The sequence below is a fragment of the Crinia signifera genome, chromosome 6 (assembly GCF_055691185.1).
Source record: "Crinia signifera chromosome 6, ASM5569118v1, whole genome shotgun sequence".
Taxonomy (NCBI): domain Eukaryota; kingdom Metazoa; phylum Chordata; class Amphibia; order Anura; family Myobatrachidae; genus Crinia; species Crinia signifera.
The window spans coordinates 138,018,188-138,037,629 of NC_139222.1; the positions used below are offsets into that span (position 1 = coordinate 138,018,188).

Here is a 19,442-nt window from a genome sequence, read left to right on the forward strand (position 1 = left end):
CCATTGTTAACGCCACCGCCACTATTAATGGCAACTCTAAGCGTGGCGAGCGCAGCGAGCCTGCGAGGGGCGGCAGTACGCATCCTCCGACCTTTTCATACCCCCACTATCCACGTCGGCGCAGAGTTAATATTATATAGTGTGGCGAGCCACCGAGCCCGAAGCGTGGCGAGCGGACGTGGAATACATGTGAAGTTATCCGCGTCCGCCTCGTCGCGCTTCAGGGTCGGTGGCTCGCTGTGCTCGCCACACTATATAAAATCAACTCCACGCCGACGTGGATAGTGGGGGTATGAAAAGGTTGGAGGACGCGTACCGCCACGCTTCGGGTTGGCGTTAATAGTGGCGGTGGCGTTAACAATGGGGGTGCATATAACATACTAATCACCCATCAGGGTGCATGTACAATTAAATCATCGTATTGATCAAAACGATGTAATAAGATTAAAATCGTGGGTGCTGTGCTAGGAAACAAGTACCGTACTGCGTTGATCCATTATCTTAAAGTTAAATGAACAGTCTTTTAGCAAGCCAATAAAGGTTTGTTTTGTGTAAAGATAGATGATATAATGCACAGTTTGTCAAAGCAGCCAATTTGTGTATTTGACAGATAGTTTAAAAGCATAAAAATAAATACATGCTAAAACAGGCTTTGGAACAGGGGGCAACATTAGCAATGGTGTGGTTTCCACAATGGATGTTCCTCTTGTTATAGTGTTCAGGCACTGATCTTGACAAATTTGGGTTCCAGGACTGGAATGTACAGTGGATACACACTATGGCCTAATTTAGCATGGATCACTAATATGAGAGTTTGCAGTGGACTGTGAGCAGAAAGCCACTGCCCAGACAGTAAGAATTAATTGACCCTTGCAAAATTGCAAACTCATAGCAAATATCGATCCATTCTTGACTAAACCATCGAACAGTTTTTCCCCCCGTTTGCGCCAGTCTAGTGCTTCCGCTAATCTGCTCAAAAACCAGGCTGTAAGTGGTCATCGCTGACGCCCAAGACACACCCAGAAAACGCATTTGCACTGCTTCGTTTTCTCAAACGCACCCAGAAAACGTCATGTTTCCACCCCTAAACACTGGCTGGTACTTGTTTAGTTTCACAGTGGCAGTATGGCCGCGTGTCTGAGTCCCCTTGCGTGGCTCGCTACGCTCGCCACACTATCTGAAATCAACTCCATGCCAATGTGGATAGTGGCGGTTTGAACTATCCACGTTGGCATGGAGTTTATTTTAGAAAGTTTGGCGAATGCCGAACCCGGAAGTAGCGCGTGGCCATGCTGCCGCTGTGAAACTAAACAAGTACCCACTGGCTTCCTGTCAATCAAACTGCAAATTTTATGCTTACGAATATTTATTCATAATTGCAGGTGTGCGACTGTTGCGAACACACAGTCATTCCATAATCGAACAACATATTATGATTCCTGTTATATGCTGAATTAGGCCCCTAGTTTGACTGAAGCTACTCTAGACAGGACACTGGGAGGCTTAATGGTGAGAGAGATAGATGTGCCGTCACACTGTTTGCAGCACACGCTCTAGTGTGTGTGTCATAAGCCCTGCAGGTTGCAATTGAAATGCTTCTAAAGGGAACTATTCGGGAGGGTAAATGGGGGTAGTAGAGTGAAAGTCTGTGTCAGATCAACACAGTGTCAGGGCTCGACAACTTTTTTTTAAAATCTAGGAGCCAGGATGAAAGTTTAGGAGCCAGACAAACTAAAAATAAGGACCACGCACACCAACAATTTAAACTGTAATACCACATGTCATAATGGCCATTACACGTTATGCCACACACCATAATACCTATTACATATTATACCACATGCTGTAATGCCCATTACACGTTATACCAAACATCGGAGGTGGATTGAGAAAAAAATTACAGGGGGCACCCCTCACCAGCCCTCATAAGTTGCCTGGCTCTCACTCTACCCCCCCCCCCCCCCCCTTAACCAAGAAGCAGCCTCCTAACAGCCTTCACCCAGCAGTACACTCCTAGCTGTACCCTGCCCCCCCACCCACCCAGCAGCAGCTTCCTAACTGCTGGTGAGAGGAGTACAGTTAGGAAGCATTTGCTTGGTGAGTAGGGTACAGTTACCATCCTCACCGAGCAGCAGCCTCCTGTGTCTCCCCCTCTCCCCCAAACCCAGCAGCAGCCTCGTAACTGTACCCCCCTAACCAAGCAGTAGCATCCTAACTTTCCACTCTCACCCAGTAGCGTCATCCTAACACCCCCTCCCCTCTCCCTCATTCACCCAGCAGCATCGCTATTCACCTTCACTGAAAAGAAGCTGGCCTGGTCTCAGCGGCAGTGTATTGTCCCACTGTAGTGGCAGGAGCATGTTATTCCCTGGCCTCAGCTGAGCAGCATCTGCACGGCCCCAGACAGGACAGAGGCAGGTGAGCAGCGCCCACCCCGCCGCAAATTCAGACACCCACAGCTCAGCAGCATCCACTCAGCATTGAAATCCGGATACAGGCAGGTCCCGCCTCGCGGCCAGTCTGGAGGTCACCTACAGCTCGGCATCGTTCATGCGGCTTCTATGTACCTCGCTTCTGACTGAACGGTAGCTGCTGCTGCCCTAAATTAAAAAGTCTTCAGAGATGACAGGGGGGACAAGGCCGTGCTGTATCAGATCAGGTCCGTGGCGCGCTATTTCAAAACTTGAAGAAGCTTTCGATCCAAAAGCCAATCAGGAGCTACCACTGCACCTGCTCCTGATTGGCTGCCGAAGTGCTCCATTCGTCTCATGAGCAGCCTTGAGTTTTTAAATTGCTGCACAGCGGACCTAATCTGACACAGCCAAAGTTGGGTGGGTTGTCCACCGCTCTGCCAGCATTAACGCAAGCCACCACTGACTCTGCCCGTCACAATCTGCTTCCTGGCAAATCTGGTCACCAGGAAGCAGAGTCTGGTTGCGTGGCACCCTAGCACCCAGGGTTTTGTCGAGCCCTTCACAGAGTTTACCTCACCAGGTCAGATTTTGAAAAATAAGTTGCAAACAGTATTGCAGAAGTCCTGTATGTCAACAATTGCACCAAGTGTAAATATTTTCTCTGCTGGGGGCCAGTATTCCAGTGTTGCTTTCCAGGAGGCAATGTCCATATTGCTAATCATGTGTATTCTGCCATCCAAGCATTCTATGCTAGGAAATTGTAAAATAATGTAAAATCTGGCTGTCTTGTTGCTTGTCCTTCCAGGTTGATGTGCTCAACTGTACCCTACAGTATCACTGCCTTGCTTGTCTAGATGTTAAAATGCAACGTCTGCCAAATTTCCCTTTTGTTAAACTGATTAAAATTCAGTATTTAGTGTCTCCATTGCATGTTGCAATACATTGCTTTATTAACTATTATACATTTCCTTTTTAACTACTGACTTTCACTTAAGTGTTATGCCGGCCATATACTTAGACCAACTTTCATCCAATTAGTTGGTTGGACTGAAAATCTGGTACTGTATGGCAGCAAATGACAATCAGACAAATTTTTAAATCGAACAGGTTCAGGCACAGTACATTGTCTGAACAACTATTTTTGTCCATTTCCAAATTTTTTAAGCCAATTACTAAATTATATTTGCTGCCATTTAGTCCCATATTTTTATTCTATCCAACCAACTAGTTGGGGGAAAGTTAGTCTGATGAATAGCGAGCATTAGAATGTGTGGACTCGGCTTAGAATGTAGTATGTATCTCTGTGATGCTCAGTGCTGCTCACAATGATGGCAGAATTGAGGTATATATTCATTACAAATTTTAAGTAGTGATTAAAGTGAAGGGTAATAACTAAAATTTCAACAATTTTATACAAATAATGCCAGGTAGCACAACTTCCTGGCATACATTTTGATAATTGAATTACATCTCCCAGAAAATGCAGTTGAGGACTCAAAGGGTGGTATTCATTTTTTGTTTTCACCAGCATTTCAGCTCGCTATTCTCGGGGGTCGTGAGCTGAAATGCACGAATGCTTGACTAAACCTGACCATAATGAGGGCAATATGCGGAAAAAAATGATCACTATAACAATGAAATACCACCCAAAATATTTTGCTGCTTTTTGAGACACACATTGACTTGCTATCCATAGCACCTTCTCTTACCATGGAAACAATGGCAACAGTCCACCATTAAAAAAAGTTGGTGTGTCTGAGTCCCCAACTGTCTACTTTCAGGCACAAGTAATAGGAGTTATTCCAACTGCAGTACCTAGTGCAGTGGTTTTAATTAAGCAACATCTTCTTGAGTGGTGTTACCCTTCATTTTGGAGATCAAAAGCCTCTACTGTGTGCAGTCACTGAGGATTAAATTGCAGAACCTTGCTAGATTATGGCAATGTTACCAGAATCAGCAGAATTATGATATCTTCTGAGTTGGTGTAATGTGCAATGTTTAGGCCAGGTATAGGCAACATTCAGCCTGATTTTGCAGATTTTCAGCTTTCTTGATGCTTATAAGCAGGTGGCTAAAAGTTGCCCATGCCTGGGATAGACATTTACTAGTTCAGAATTTAGTGAAGTAATGACAGTTTGCTTCTGCCATGTACTGTATCCATGATCAGAAAGCTGCAATCACTTAGAGGGCAGGTCACGAAAAAGGATGACCATGTCGGCAAGTGAAATTGTGGTTTGTATTAAACCAGATTCCAGTCCGGTTGGCAATCTGCAATCGTTTGGTGCAGAGGAGCCGGTCTACTCCACTCGGAGGGTGACCCGCAGCCAGCAGCAGCCCACCCCCGTGACTCCGAAAAAATACCCACTCCGACAGACCCGCTCATCGGGATCGGAAACCGAGCAAGCGGTGGACTTTTGTGACAGAGGTACGGGGGTGCAGCCGAGCTTATGTACCGCCGGACGCGCTCTCTCTCTTGTCATAGTAGATGCACGCTGGCTGTCTGTTTAGCTGTGATCCAGTAGAGTAGACTTTCCTTTGTGTGCTAATCTTTCAAGTGTAATTCATAACCAATACCAAACTATCTCTTATATCTGCTGCAGATGCTAAAAATACTGGGGATCATGATGAATCACCACCCCGCACTCCTACTGGAAATGCACCGTCATCAGAATCTGACATAGACATTTCAAGTCCCAACGTGTCTCATGATGAGAGCATCGCAAAGGACTTGTCAATGAAGGATTCTGGCAGTGACTTGTCCCACAGACCTAAACGCAGGCGTTTCCACGAGAGCTACAACTTCAATATGAAATGTCCAACACCTGGCTGCAATTCTTTAGGTAATGATGTCTTTATATTGGTGCAAGAAACAGTATGGCCACAAGATTGACTGACTGTCTTTAGTTTATGGTGGGGTCGTTGGGTGGAAATGTTGACCCAAAGGTATGTGGTCATAGACCAATTGCAATATTTGTGGTATGTTATTCACTTTGAGGTGAGCAAAGGCTGTAGCCATCTCATTAGTGAGCAGCGTATCACTTGAGGTCTGGAATATTGATACTTCTGATAGATGTAAAAAACGATCACCTCTAGATGTATCTTTTTTGATTATCTGGTGTTTGAGATATGTACTTTTTCAGTTTTCATTTCAGTCATGCAGCTCTTGATATACAGCATATTCTATTTATAATTTGCATTAGTTATTTAAAATGGACAGTCAGTTTATCAAACATGTCTATGCACAATGGATATCATAAATAAAGCAAGCTGGTAATGTATTGCAAAACACCACTGCTATGCACTGTACAGCCACGTCAGAACTATATCAAATGTTTAGTAGCGCTGCCCCCTGATGCCTACTAGCTGGTGCAAAATTCTAGTGTTTCATGGTATGACAACTACTGTGCGTCTTCTTGCAACTACAAGACCGCCCTATAAAAACAGCCCTGACCCACCTTTTAAGGGGCATATGCACGGGGGATATGAGGGATATTTGTAAGTGATCTGACTAGACTAGATCGCTTAGAAATTAAGCACGGATCACTCCATGGGCGGTATACAATGCGGCCAGCAAAGGGGTTTATGCGACATGGACACTGTATAAGTGTAACGTGTCCCCTCACTTGGGTCGCCATTCTTCTATTTTATTATCCCTCTGCACCCTAGTGGATGGTAGGGTATGAAAAACTGCCTTTAAAAAAATAAAAATCCTTCCAAAAACCACGTTGACCTTTTTTCATGTAAACCTTTGGCATGTTGACCTAAAGTCCCTTTCGACCTATAGTCCATATTGACTTTTTATAGGTGTCGACATATGGCCAGTCGACCTAATGGTGTTGACCCAGTGTATGTCGACTGAGTATAGGTCAACCCAATGAACATATCCCATTCTTAATGCCACCATTTTCTGGGGATAATGCTGCTAGTAAATTTTATGTTGCCAGCAGTTTTACTTGTAAGTTGTATTGTAGATTCTAACATGCAATGAGTCTCCTAGAGGTGACTGCTCAATATAGTTATATCATTGTTAATCAGGGGAGCATGGTGAAAATCTGTCCAAGTGAAGTAAAATATGTTTTCCTTTTTAAATTGTCTATTATTGCTTTCAATGATTTTAGGACATCTCACTGGGAAACATGAGAGGCATTTTTCAATTTCTGGTTGCCCACTATACCATAACCTGTCAGCAGACGAGTGCAAGGTAACAATTTGTTTTGTTCACCACCCCATTACTCACAGCACTGTGTGCGACGTGAAGGGGTTTGTCATCTTATACTGTGTGCATGTTCCTGAAGAAGGCTGACCTGACCCATCCATGATTGCTTACATTTACAGAATTGTGATGAATTTCAGGTAAGAGCACAGAGTCGAGACAAACAGGTGGAAGACCGGTTGTTGTCCCACAGGCAGGATGAAAACAACAGGCATGCCACACGGCACCAGGTGTGTAGTCCTCATTAAACAGCATTTATTCCTGGTCGGTTCCGCTTCAGGAACTACATGGATAAGGAGTTAAAGAAAAAGGTTACCGTGCATTGCGTACTTTCTAACTGGATTTTGTTGGTATGTCTGTGTTAGTGAATAGATTTAACAAAATTAGACTGTGTTGTTGCATTGGAGCACAAGAGAAAGATAGGGTGTATGCCCTGGGCACTGGAGGCTGGATGTTCTGGAATTGATTTTAGTGTAGGTAAAAAATGCTTTTTTCTCTATAAATTTTATAGCTCCCCTGTGTTTTGCATTCTGTGTTGAGTAAGACTCATTGTAGCATGGGCGACTGTACTCTTAGTGCATAGATACATGCAGTTGCAAGGTGTAGCTTTTGTACCTATCTTGTATAGGCCCAATTTAGTTGTTTAAAGTACATGTAATCCACACTGAGTGCCATGTAAATAAAATAATTTTGAGAGGAATCCCACCCACCCCTGTGTACTTCTATACATCCCAGTGACGACCTTAATACACTTAACGCTGTCAGACAAAAATATGGAAACCGCTCGCCAACAGCATGCATGGATTTTTTATGTCAAACCAGACGTGGCACCACAGTAGTTCGTTTTTCATATAAGGGGAAACCCATTGAGGCAGTTGGAAGTCTCTGTCAACATTGTTCTGTGCTGGCTGTAGTAAGCTCAGGACTTTCAGAGAGGGCAAATTGTTGGTGCCCGCCTAGTGGGTGCGTCTGACCACAGAAGCCAGTTTATTTGGGATATCACAAGGAACTGCATCATATGGCTTAAACCATTTCCGGAAGACACCAGTATGGACAAAAGTGTAAACTGAGTTCCAGAGTCAGAAGGGCATTGAGAATGAGTGTGGCCATGAATAAGCAGTAAACTGCTAAAAAAGTGACTGCTGAGCTGAATTCCCATGTTCCACACCACATGTCTGCAAGAACAGTGAGAAGGGAACTTCAAAAGTATGATATTCATGGATGAGCTTAAGTTGCCAAACCACTGGTAAACCTGGCGAATGCCAAGAAGTGAAGAGAGTGGTGTAACGCACACAAATCATGGACGGCAGGGCAATGGAAGACTGTCATCAAGTTGGATGAATTGTCTTGCGTTTGGGACCAGGGTTGGAAAACACTGAGGCAAACGTATGATCAAGACTGTTTGGTGCCAAGTGGGAAGCATGGTGGAGGGTCGGTGAGGATTTGAGCAGTCATATAATGGTATTTTGTTGGCCCCATTATCACCATGCAGGGTTAAGTCCATTCCAAGGACTATGTAGACTTTTTGGCCAACTAGGTCCATGCCATGGCGCAAACATTGTGTCCAGCAGATGAGGCGTGGTACCAAGATGATCAGGTACACATTTTGTACAGCTTGTGTAGTCCAATCATGTTTTTCTGCCCATGCAGATGTGGTATCTCCTCCTCCCAATTGCTAGACCTCTCTCGATACCCAAGCCCTTTTGGTCCATTTTATAGAACAGGATGGTCCATTTTACAGAACAGGATTTGGTTGTTGACACTGGAATGTTGTTGGTTTACCTGTTTTATAGCCCCTTGGTTGACCTGTTTGCTGGTGTCTTCATTAGAATCGGTTGGAGAGATTCCTTAATTATTGTCTGACTTGAACACAAAAAAAAAAAAAAAAAACTCTTATCATTCTGCCCACCTTCCTCCACTTTCATGGAGAATCAATCCTATTCGGTTGACGCAAGAATATAGTCAAACTGACAAAAGGGAAACTATTTGTATTTTACAGGCTCCAACAGAGCGCCAGTTGCGGTACAAAGAGAAAGTCACTGAACTGAGAAAGAAACGGAATTCTGGCTTAACCAAAGAACAGAAAGAGAAGTATATGGTAAGATCTACAGCGAGACGGAAGGTATTTTGGTACATTTGTTTGAAATGGTCTATTAATTTGTTCTTTAGTTAAACTGTGATTCTCTTTAATTTGTTGAAATGTTCTTTAAAATCCTACACATTTCTGACCCTAATTTGATGCATTGAATACATGTAACATTTTCTATTTGTAGGAACACCGGCAGACCTATGGCAATACAAGAGAGCCACTCTTAGAGAACCTAACTAGTGAGTACGACTTGGATCTTTTCCGAAGGGCACAGGCCAGAGCCTCAGATGACTTGGTAAGATGCATGACATTGTGTTTATGTCTGCGCTGCCTTATTGACCATAGAGATAAGTTTTAAATTGTTCAGACTGTAAGCAGGTTATACAACTACATAATATTCAAATTCTTATGTTTTTAAAGCTAGCTCATTATAATTGGTGCTTGTATATCTTGTTCAAGTGTAAAGAAATGGCAGCCATTTTCAGTTCACTCAGCACAAGCAACATCATTGAGTTTTATAAGGGACAAAATTGCTCCCTCTGTGGTATGTACGTCAGAGGTTCCCAAACTGGGGGGGTGCCCTTAGGTCCTTTGCAGGGATGCCTCAGGTTGGTGGTCCCAGGACCAATTTGAAGTAATTAGAGTGATTAGGCAAACTTGTGACAGTGGATGCCAATCCTAAAATAAGTTAACAAACAGAAGCAAATCTTGGACCTGATTCAGACATTATTGCTGATTTGCAAATGACTGCAAGTAGAGAGCTGTCGCCCAGACAGACAGGAACCCACCACATGTAATTCTGCGAATGAGTTTCAAAATGATTGCAGATCGCTATCCACTTGCAAATCCATACACAATTTACGAACCATCAAATTATTTTTCCAGTCTGTGTGAATGTGAGTAAAGCTGTGTACACACGTGAGATTTTGTGTACGATGGTCACTATATAGTCAACATCTATTCGAAATCCAATGGACTTCGAACCGTTTTCAGCCGCATTCGATGTCAATTCAATCCCGATGCGCGATCCCTTTTTAGAGAAAATCAAACTGTGAAGTAAACTGTGCAGGCAAGACTATATAGTACAGATCTATACTATATAATCAAAATCTAATGAGTGTGGCTTGTTGTTCAATTCGATCTCAGTCGAATCACAAGCAACATTGCTCCGTGTGTACACAGCATAATTCTGACCCTCCAGTCATCTGCAACACAGACAGATTTTTCGAGGCAGATGCTGATGTCTCAGACCCTCCCTTAACCCCTTCCCGACATTGCCTTTTATGCTAATTATTTTTTTTTTTTTCCTTGCGTTCAAATAAGCGTAACTTTTTTAATTTTCCGGCTATATAGACACATGAGGGCTTTTTTTTTGCGGGACAAGTTGTACTTTGTAATGGTACCATTTACTATACCGTATAATATTCTGGGGAATCAGGAAATAATTCAATGTGGGGTAAAAAAAAAAAAAAAACGCCATTCCACAATTTTGCGCTGGTTACGGTTTTTTTGGAGTTCATAGTTCGTTTAAAATGATGGGTTATCTTTATTCTATGGGTCGTTACGATTCTGGTGATACCAAACTTATATAGTTTTCGTTATGTTTTACCACTAAAAAAAAAAATCGCAACTTTTACGGTTTTTCTAATTTGCGTTGCGTCGCCATGTTCTGCGGCTTATAACTTTTTTATTTTTCCACCTACGGACCTGGGTGAGGGCTCATTTTTTGCGGGCTGAAGTGTACTTTTTAATTAATTTAATTATGGGATATGGGCGACTCTCTTTTAGTTATTTTTTTTTTGGGTACGCGATGCGACCAAAAAACGTAGTTTTGGCGTTTGGAATTATTTTCCGTTTACGCCTTTAACCGTGCGGGATAACTAATGTTATATTTTAATAGATCGGACTTTTAGGAACGCGGCGATACCAAATATGTTTTTTTTTTTTATTTTTTATTTATTTTTATTTGTGAAATGGGGAAAGGGGGGTGATTTGAACGTTTAATATTTTTTTTTTTTTTTTTTTTTTTAAACTTTATTTTTTTTTTTTTTTTTTACTTTTACTACAAGGCCCCCTAGTGTACTTGACCACTAGGGGGCGCGATCGCCTGTACTAGGTTCAGCCATAGAGCTCTATGGCTGAACGTAGTGATTTTATGCACTTCCTATTACATCCTGCCTGAGGCAGGATGTAATAGGTATGCATACACGGCCAGCACAGGGGTCTACATTAGACCCCTGGCTACCATGGCAACCGATCGGCACCCTCCGATCTCGCTGCGGGGGGCCCCGATCGGCGCCGGAGGGGGGCGCCCCCCCTCCGATCAGCTATTTAAGCACTGCGGTCGCTTTGCCCGCGGTGCTTAAAGGGTTAAACGGCCACGATCGGCGAACTCGCCGCTCGTGGCCGTGAGAGCAGGGACCTGGCTGTAATATACAGCCATTACCTGCTCTCTGTCAAGCCAGCTCACTCCGTGAGCTGGCTTGATTCCCCCGCACCCGACATATGACGTAAATGTACGTCATATGTCGGGAAGGGGTTAAAATGCCTGGGTATTTTTGACACTCCCTGAAAACTGCAGGTGTCCACACTGTAATGCCAGCTTCCGGTCAGTCAACATGCGGCCACATTGCGCTTATGTTCCATTTGCAATTTTCATCACCGCACATGACACTCTGCGCACACATGAGCTGTAATTTGCTTATCACTCAATCTGCAAATGTGCTGATCAGCGATCAACTTTAAATCTGAACCCTTGGTTTGATTTATTAAAGCAAAATATGACAAAACACCATTTATTTTATATTTTCTTCTTCATTTCTCAATAAGAAACTTTTCTACTAGGGGTACTGTACATTGGTCTGATCCTAAAGGGGCGCGATGATTCAAAAAAGTGTGGGAACTGAGTACAATTAATAATGTAAAAATAAGGAATTCAGTTTTTTCTGCTATTCTGTTTAGAGTGGTCATTTTATTTATATTCTCTTCTACTGTGACAACGTCTATTAGATCCTACTATCCCTTCATTTTGGATAGCACAACCACAAAATTAGGCATAGGGTCCCCTTATGAACCACAGTAAGGATTCTCCTCGAGTGCACCTACTGTATTTTTTTATGTGGCAGATCAACTGAATGTGAACCCTACTTAAGGTGGCCATACACATGCAGATTTATCTGCAGATCTGTCTGGTTGGAACAAAAACCTGGTTATGGATGAGAGTAAATGACAGTTGACCATTTGCTTGGAAAACTGACAAACTGTCACTCATCCATAACCATGTTTTTGTTCCAACCAGCCAGATCTGCAGATAATTCTTCCTAGTGCATGGGCACCTTAATTCTGAATACACACTATAATATTCTGTCCAATCTTTCTGGTTGGATTAAAATGTGGTAATGTATCGAAGCAAAAGACAGTTATCCAAACACTGGAAAAGTGGACTTACAAACGAGCCAATTTATCTGCGTGTCCAATTTTGTCCATTTTCTGGCTTTTGGAGCAAATGCTTGATTATTACTTGCTCATACTTGCAAGTAATACCAGATTTTTGCTCCAACCAGAAAGATTGGACATACAATCTTGTGTGTATTCAGCATAACACTTTAGATCCAGTCCTGTGTTTTTTTTTTTTTTTTTAATAGCCTTTTTTTAATTTTTCTTCAAAATTATGCTTCGCTTCCTTCAAGTTTTACACAAAAGCTTATGAATAAATAGTGCAGTGTGTGCGGTGCACACGACAGGGTGTGTCCACACTGTATACCATGCAGTCAAGTTTAATTACTTTGCTCTCGACTTCCTGGGACATGCCACAATAAACATTCGTTGATGAGAACATGCACATAATTCCCCCCTGCTTACATGACAGGGAAGCAACATTGGGATTCTCTTATTACCGGACAGAACTTTATTATTCGTTTCAGCTGATGGTGTATGCTGGGACTATGGGTATGGTGGGTTCTGGAAGGAACCAGGCACCAAGGAGTTAACTTCTTTAGAGAAGTGCAGCCTGTGGCTCCTCCTCCCTTATATCCTCCCCTGTCCTCAGGAGCCATTTATTTCACACCAGTGTCTCTTGCTCTGTGTAGATTATTACAGCCTACTATATTTGACATTGCCTGTCAAGGGTTCAGCAAATTCCCGCAGGTATGGGGCTGCTCCCGATTTGCATGCATATACTTGAACTACATGCAAGGAAAAACTCTCATGTTTGGTGCATGATCATACAGGACTCTGAACGCTGTGCTGGGGTGGCTCCCAGTGAGTCAGCTGTCGGAGAGCTAGCTGTCCTTGAGCCGGAGTGGGCTGTATCTTTATTCTCAGCCAGGCTACACCTTTATCCTCAGCCATGAGAGAGCTTGCTTCTCCATTTGCTGCATCTCACACCTCTGCTCTTCCTGCACAACAGGCGCTGCAGGTGGCTCAGGCCCCACAGCCTTCGCTGGAACCTGCTTAGCTTCAGCGTCTAACCCAGTCATTATAGGGACTAGTTTGGATATCTGATTCCCTGCAACAGACTCTGGGGCCATCGACCCATCTATCGTCGCATAAAGAGGAATCCCAGTCGAAGTCCTCGGCTGAAGATACATTGTCTGAGGCCAAGGATTATGACCCTTCCACTGGCTTAGAGGATCACATGACACAAGCTAGAGTGGATAAGTATATATGCTCAGTGCTGCAGATAAAGGATGCGGATGCTCCACCATCAGAGGTTCCTCTTTTTTTAAATGCAAAAAGAAGGACCCTGCAGTGTTAATTAACCTGCAGTGCTCAATTAACTGAGCTTGTTGGGAGGCATGGAAACACCCTAGTAAAAACTTTCTAGTGGCCAAACGTGTTACTTTCTTCAATCCTTTAGCAAAGGATAGCAAGCCATGGAAATTACCTCCTCCTGTGGACACACAGTGGACACACACATTAAATGGTTGGTTCAATGCACCACCCTACCAATTCCAGATGTGACTTCCCTCAAAGACCCCGTGGGTAAGAACCTGGAACCTTGAATAGTTCCTAAGTCCATGTTTACCAATACCCTGCCCATGGCGCTGCGTGGACGTGTGCTGAAACCCCCTTTATCTTTCTCAAATTTTATTTTAAGAATTTTTTGCAGTGCCCCTTAAAATAGACTTTTCCATTTAAGTGCAACAACAGCGAGGTGCAAAAGTATAGTACATGACTCGATTCATGTTGGCTCAGGGGAAAATAAAATCCTGTTGTAGAGAGCATACTTTACAACCATCAGATAATCCATTTCTTTATACAGCCAGATACCTTTATGCAGACGTAAGTGTATATTACAAATGATTATTTGTACACTGGCCATGTACTTGCATTTAATTTTGCCTGTATAAAAACATTGCTTTATTCTAAAATTTTCCATTCATATTTGTAGGAGAAGCTGCGATTGCAGGGCCAGATCACAGAGGGAAGTAACATGATTAAGACTATAGTGTTTGGACGGTATGAGCTGGACACATGGTATCACTCTCCATACCCAGAAGAGTATGCCCGTTTAGGGCGGCTGTACATGTGTGAATTCTGCCTCAAGTACATGAAGAGTCAAACTATCCTGCGCAGGCACATGGTGAGCAAGTCACTCGTATAGTATCATTTGTTCTTTTTGCCACACTAAAGTAAGGCTTGCTAGAGTACTTCATATCTTCCTGCTATATGTTTGAGTATAGACCATCAAGAGGCTTCTTGCTGGTACTAAGCCATCCTTACTGGAAATTAGCAAAAATGTTCCTTGAGCCAGGTTAATGGCGTACATATAAATAGCTGAAGGGTCGTAACATAAGGGTGTTTTTCTTTTTAGGCAAAATGTGTTTGGAAACACCCTCCAGGAGACGAGATCTACCGTAAGGCGTCCATCTCTGTTTTTGAAGTAGATGGGAAGAAAAACAAGGTTTGCGTTAAAGCTTTAATATTTTATTTGGTACAAAACTCCCATTAAACATTCCCTGTTAATCAAGCACTGTTGTAGAGAAATGCTAATTATTGCGGATTGATTTGTAATGTTTCTGTTTTCAGATTTACTGCCAAAACCTGTGCCTTCTCGCAAAGCTTTTCCTGGACCACAAAACACTTTACTATGATGTTGAACCTTTCCTTTTTTACGTCATGACTGAGGCAGACAATACTGGCTGCCATCTTATAGGTTACTTCTCTAAGGTACAAATTCATATTCTTTATATCTTCTCAATCCTTCTGTGAGAGATTGAGGGCAGCACAACAACTTTCTGCGGTTTATATGCAGGAAAATATATTTTGATAGCTGTTCTATGCTGGGTTTCCATCTTGACACCCCACCTCACACTCTGTTACCCTTTCAGGAAACTACTGTTCTCAGGTGAAAGTTGTAAGCCTTGGAACAATTCTGAGGAACAGACCTGGACACAAATCATGGCAACGTCAGTGTAGGGACTTAAAAAAGCCTCCTCCTCTTTAGGGGCAAAATCTGCTGTTACAGCCATGATTCGCATGTCTGCGCAGCTCCATAGAAACCTCCCTGGGGTGCCTCCAGGAATCTTTAAATCAGGCAGGGCCACTGAAAAAGCCTAGCAAGGAATGTCAGAAGTATATGATTTTAGTGATGTGGTATAGCAGCTCTTGTAATGTGACTAGAATAGTTTGTCATTGCTAATGAATCTGTTGGACATTCCTGGCGGGGTGAAACCATAGCTGGTTCTCTTGGTACCTGCAACATTACTGATCCTCAGTAATTAACAAAAGACTTCACCAACATGCGTGATACACTACGTTCATGCAAATTAATTATAATTGCTTGTATCTGTATCCAGGTGTTTTTTTTCTCTACTGTGTAGATAGTGTATTTGTTTGTGTGTGTATTTGTATGTATGCTTGCAAAAACATGTGCAAATATGAGCATGTTTATTTTGATCTTTCTGTAAACTTGCATTATTGTTTCCATATTAGTGTATTCATGTGAGTGACATACTGGGCTACAATTCCATACAAATCTGCACTTTATTTGGGCTGATGTGGAGTTGCAGAGCATATCTTCCTTTTCTTCACGCTGCAAACACCAGGATCTCCACTCTCCTGCAAGGGATGTAGAAAGGCCTGTGTTTCAGTTGCATTTAAAAGGTCTTCTGAAACATGCAGACTGTATTGTAACAGTGCTTGCATGGGAGCAGTAGGCAAGGTTTATTAAAAGGGGTGTTCATGCAAATGAAGGCTTAGCTACTATGGGTAGAAGCCTATACTGTATATGATTGTTTTCAGGAATATATTTTGCATCTAGTGTATGGCAGGTGCAAATGATTACTAATGATGATGATCGCAAACCAGGTGTACAGATATGGGCAGATATGTGTACAACTTGCATATCTGTAATTATACATATTTTTTCAATGCATGAAGCTTTGTTGCAACAAATGTCTGATTTATACCATTTCGGATATTCATCTAAATCCTGGGTTTATTCAAGTTAATGCACATCAACCTGGGATTGTTTCATGTGTGAATGCAAACTACCTGGCACTAGGTCCCAGGTTCTTTCTCTCCAATTGGTAAATTGGCTATGCTAATAAAAAGGTTTTTACACTGCAGAGGTGGGAAGAAGTACACTTAATGCCTTTCCAATGTCTTCTTGACCTAAAGAGTGGAAATCAGTCATATCCATAAACCTATATTTGCTATGTATGGAAAACTATTTTTAATTTGATTTTCTTTGCAGGAGAAAAACTCTTTTCTGAACTACAATGTATCCTGTATCCTGACAATGCCTCAGTACATGAGGCAAGGTTACGGGAAGATGCTGATAGATTTCAGTAAGTCCTCTGTCTACTACATATTCATTTTAGTGTGTTGTCATTTTCTATTAAAGCTGCTTTTTAATTTTCGGCACCAATTCTTTCCAAATGTCACTACTTTTTCGAACAATGATAAATCCTGATCTATTTCCTTTTTTCTTTTGAGTTTTTTTCCTTTTCTTCTATGGATATCTAAATGATTTGAAATCTCCTCTTCATCTACTAGGTGGCATTGTAGCTTCTTCCACACAACTTACAACTTTTTTCAAAAGTTTATATAAATGTACTTTTTCTTTTTCCATTTACGTTTGTAAGATTGATGGATGTTGATCAGAAACTAAACCACCAGACATTTCACTAAATAGTTTTTTAGGATTAAAACCTGATTTAGGAAATTTGCACCTAAGTAGTGCAGTTTCAATAGGGTCTTCTGCAGCCATTTGTGTAAGAAATGGCACCTGGTCATCGCTACAATCTCAGTCTATCCCTCTACTGCAGGAAGAGAAAGTGAGGTAAAAGACTGCTGTTAATTAAAAATTTATATATCTTTTTTTTTTCTGGGGGTGCAAAATTATTTTTATGTGAGGAGTTGTAGTTGATGTGGCATTGCAAGGATTTAATGAGGGCAATGATGTCTATGAACAGGACCAGGTTTGGACATATAATTGTAATTACTGTAGAGATCTCTTACCTCATTAAATATTGTTCCTCCCCAAGGTTACTTACTTTCAAAAGTGGAGGAGAAAGTTGGCTCCCCAGAGCGTCCACTCTCTGACCTTGGCCTCATAAGCTACCGCAGTTACTGGAAGGAGGTTCTGCTACGATATCTACACACTTTTCAGGGCAAAGAGATTTCAATTAAAGGTATGCACTGTCTTTAGAATTGTTTAGAAATGTAATGGTGTCTGCGTTTTCACCTTTGAGTCAGTGAAGTTTGGGGAAGGGCATCCAGTTTGATAGGGAACTTGTTTTTAACCTCTTAAAGGGACTGCAGGCCTATATATTTAATTTTCTCCTCTAATTTGTGTAATGTATAACTGTTAGGCCTATTCATGTTATTGGACATTCTCCCAGATGGTGCTAGTTAGTACAGGTGCCATTAATTCCTTTCCATAGATGGCATGTTGACTAGCCATGCTGCTTCATAATGATCTAAGTGGAGATTGTTGTGTTTCCCCTGTGCTTTCCTCCTCATGTTCAAAAAAATACTGGTAGGATGGCTTTGAATGCAATTGGCACTAGCATGTGTTTGTGTGGTAGACTAATGCTATGTACACTAGAACGATCATGATCGTGAGACGATTGTATGATCTGTTGGAGCATACGATCTGAATCCAGTTGAATGGATCTTTTACAGATCCTGACTGCAGCAGGTCTCAAACCACCAAACGACCAGCGGGGATGCGCATCGGATCAGAATCAGATCTAAAACATGCCCTATTTACATACAATTGGTCGAGATTGCATCGAAATTGAGGCCAAATCGTTCTGGTGTGTACCCAGCATTAGACCCACTGTGACTAACATCCATTATAAAACTCTGCAAACTATATAATCTGGATTTAAAAAAATATTATATCAATAATGCAAAACAAGCCTAGTTTAGCATTTTATTGCCATTTGGGCCTCATTCAGAGATTTCCATAACTCTAATATTTAATATGTATTTAACAGTTTTTTTATATAGCGCACACATATTCCGCAGCGCTTTACAGAGGATATTTGAACATTCACATCAGTCCCTGCCCCAGTGGAGCTTACAATCTATATTCCCTACCACATGTACACGCACACACAGACAGTCTAGGGTTAATTTTATTAGGAGCCAATTAACCTACCAGTATATTTTTGGATTGTGGGAGGAAACCGGAGTAAACCCATGCAAGTACGGGGAGAATATAAAAACTCAGCACAGTTCGGGCCATGGTGTTAATCGATCCCATGACCCCAGTGCTGTGTGGCAGTAATGCTAACCATTACACCATCCGTACTGCCCTATGTGCAGCCCATGTGTAAATCTGGTTCTGCGATGTATTCACAACACCCTAAAATTGTCGGCTGGGCATTTTTTGGGCCTATGAAAGCCAGTGGCGCTTTTACAGTTCCATCACCATTATTTTGGCAAGACATCCTGAATTACGCTTCTCTGCTGTGCTGTTAACGTTCTCTTAATTTTAGCTTTAAGTGAGAACTTGAAACTTTTGTATTGCAGAAATTAGCCAGGAAACTGCAGTAAATCCTGTGGATATTGTAAGCACTCTGCAGGCCTTACAGATGCTCAAATACTGGAAGGGAAAGCACCTTGTACTAAAGAGACAGGTACGTACTGTATGCACGTGATCGTTTTTTCGCTGCTAAGTCAGCCTCTTGATTGCACCACTGTTAAATAAAACTACTCAGCAATGCAATTATTTTTCCGATTTGGGGCATGTGCCATGCTATTTCTGTTCACCCCCTTTCTGAGTCTATAGTTTTGCTGATTTTTTTTCTCACCTGTAGATTTAGGGGGTATTCACCAGATTTAGGGTGTATTCAACTCATCCCAAACAAGACGTTTTTCGATCTGAGTATTCAATTGTTGGCGCTTTAGTCCGTTTTTTGAGTCCCTTATTTTTGCCGATCCATATGGTTTTTGACTGTACTGGATTTTTCGCCTAGGAAAAAAATTTGACACTTTGACTTTAACTGAAAAGGTCGAACTGAAATTTGACAAAGTCCTAGGTTAAAAAAAAATGGCACCAGTTGAATACTCCCCTTAGACTCTTGCACAGTGCTGTTGGACACGACTAGTGTGTAAAACAATGTGCACCTGGCCCGGGAACAAACCTTTTCATTTCACCCCATCTAAAGTGATGGTCGAGATGTAAATCTGAATTCCAGCCTAGTAGTGTTAATATTGATGAATTTTCCTAACCGGCCACATATCCCACAATGCATACCTGACAGGTTGT

The 19,442-nt window shown here is 42.1% G+C and overlaps 1 protein-coding gene across 11 annotated transcripts in view; it reads left to right on the top strand.

The window, feature by feature from the left end:
* The window catches only part of KAT7 (lysine acetyltransferase 7), a 39,376-nt gene that overhangs the window by 16,196 nt on the left and 3,738 nt on the right, over positions 1 to 19,442 (top strand). For 8 of the 11 annotated variants that reach the window (XM_083147350.1, XM_083147356.1, XM_083147354.1 and 5 more), the window contains 12 exons: positions 4,663 to 4,839; positions 5,015 to 5,254; positions 6,533 to 6,615; positions 6,750 to 6,857; positions 8,627 to 8,725; positions 8,901 to 9,011; positions 14,109 to 14,300; positions 14,532 to 14,621; positions 14,747 to 14,887; positions 16,416 to 16,509; positions 17,209 to 17,355; positions 18,704 to 18,810. In XM_083147350.1, the coding sequence (XP_083003476.1) occupies positions 4,663 to 4,839; positions 5,015 to 5,254; positions 6,533 to 6,615; positions 6,750 to 6,857; positions 8,627 to 8,725; positions 8,901 to 9,011; positions 14,109 to 14,300; positions 14,532 to 14,621; positions 14,747 to 14,887; positions 16,416 to 16,509; positions 17,209 to 17,355; positions 18,704 to 18,810 (1,589 nt within the window). The remainder of the gene's footprint in view (positions 1 to 4,662; positions 4,840 to 5,014; positions 5,255 to 6,532; positions 6,616 to 6,749; positions 6,858 to 8,626; positions 8,726 to 8,900; positions 9,012 to 14,108; positions 14,301 to 14,531; positions 14,622 to 14,746; positions 14,888 to 16,415; positions 16,510 to 17,208; positions 17,356 to 18,703; positions 18,811 to 19,442) is intronic. The other 3 variants (XM_083147352.1, XM_083147360.1, XM_083147361.1) reach the window with 3 other exon arrangements.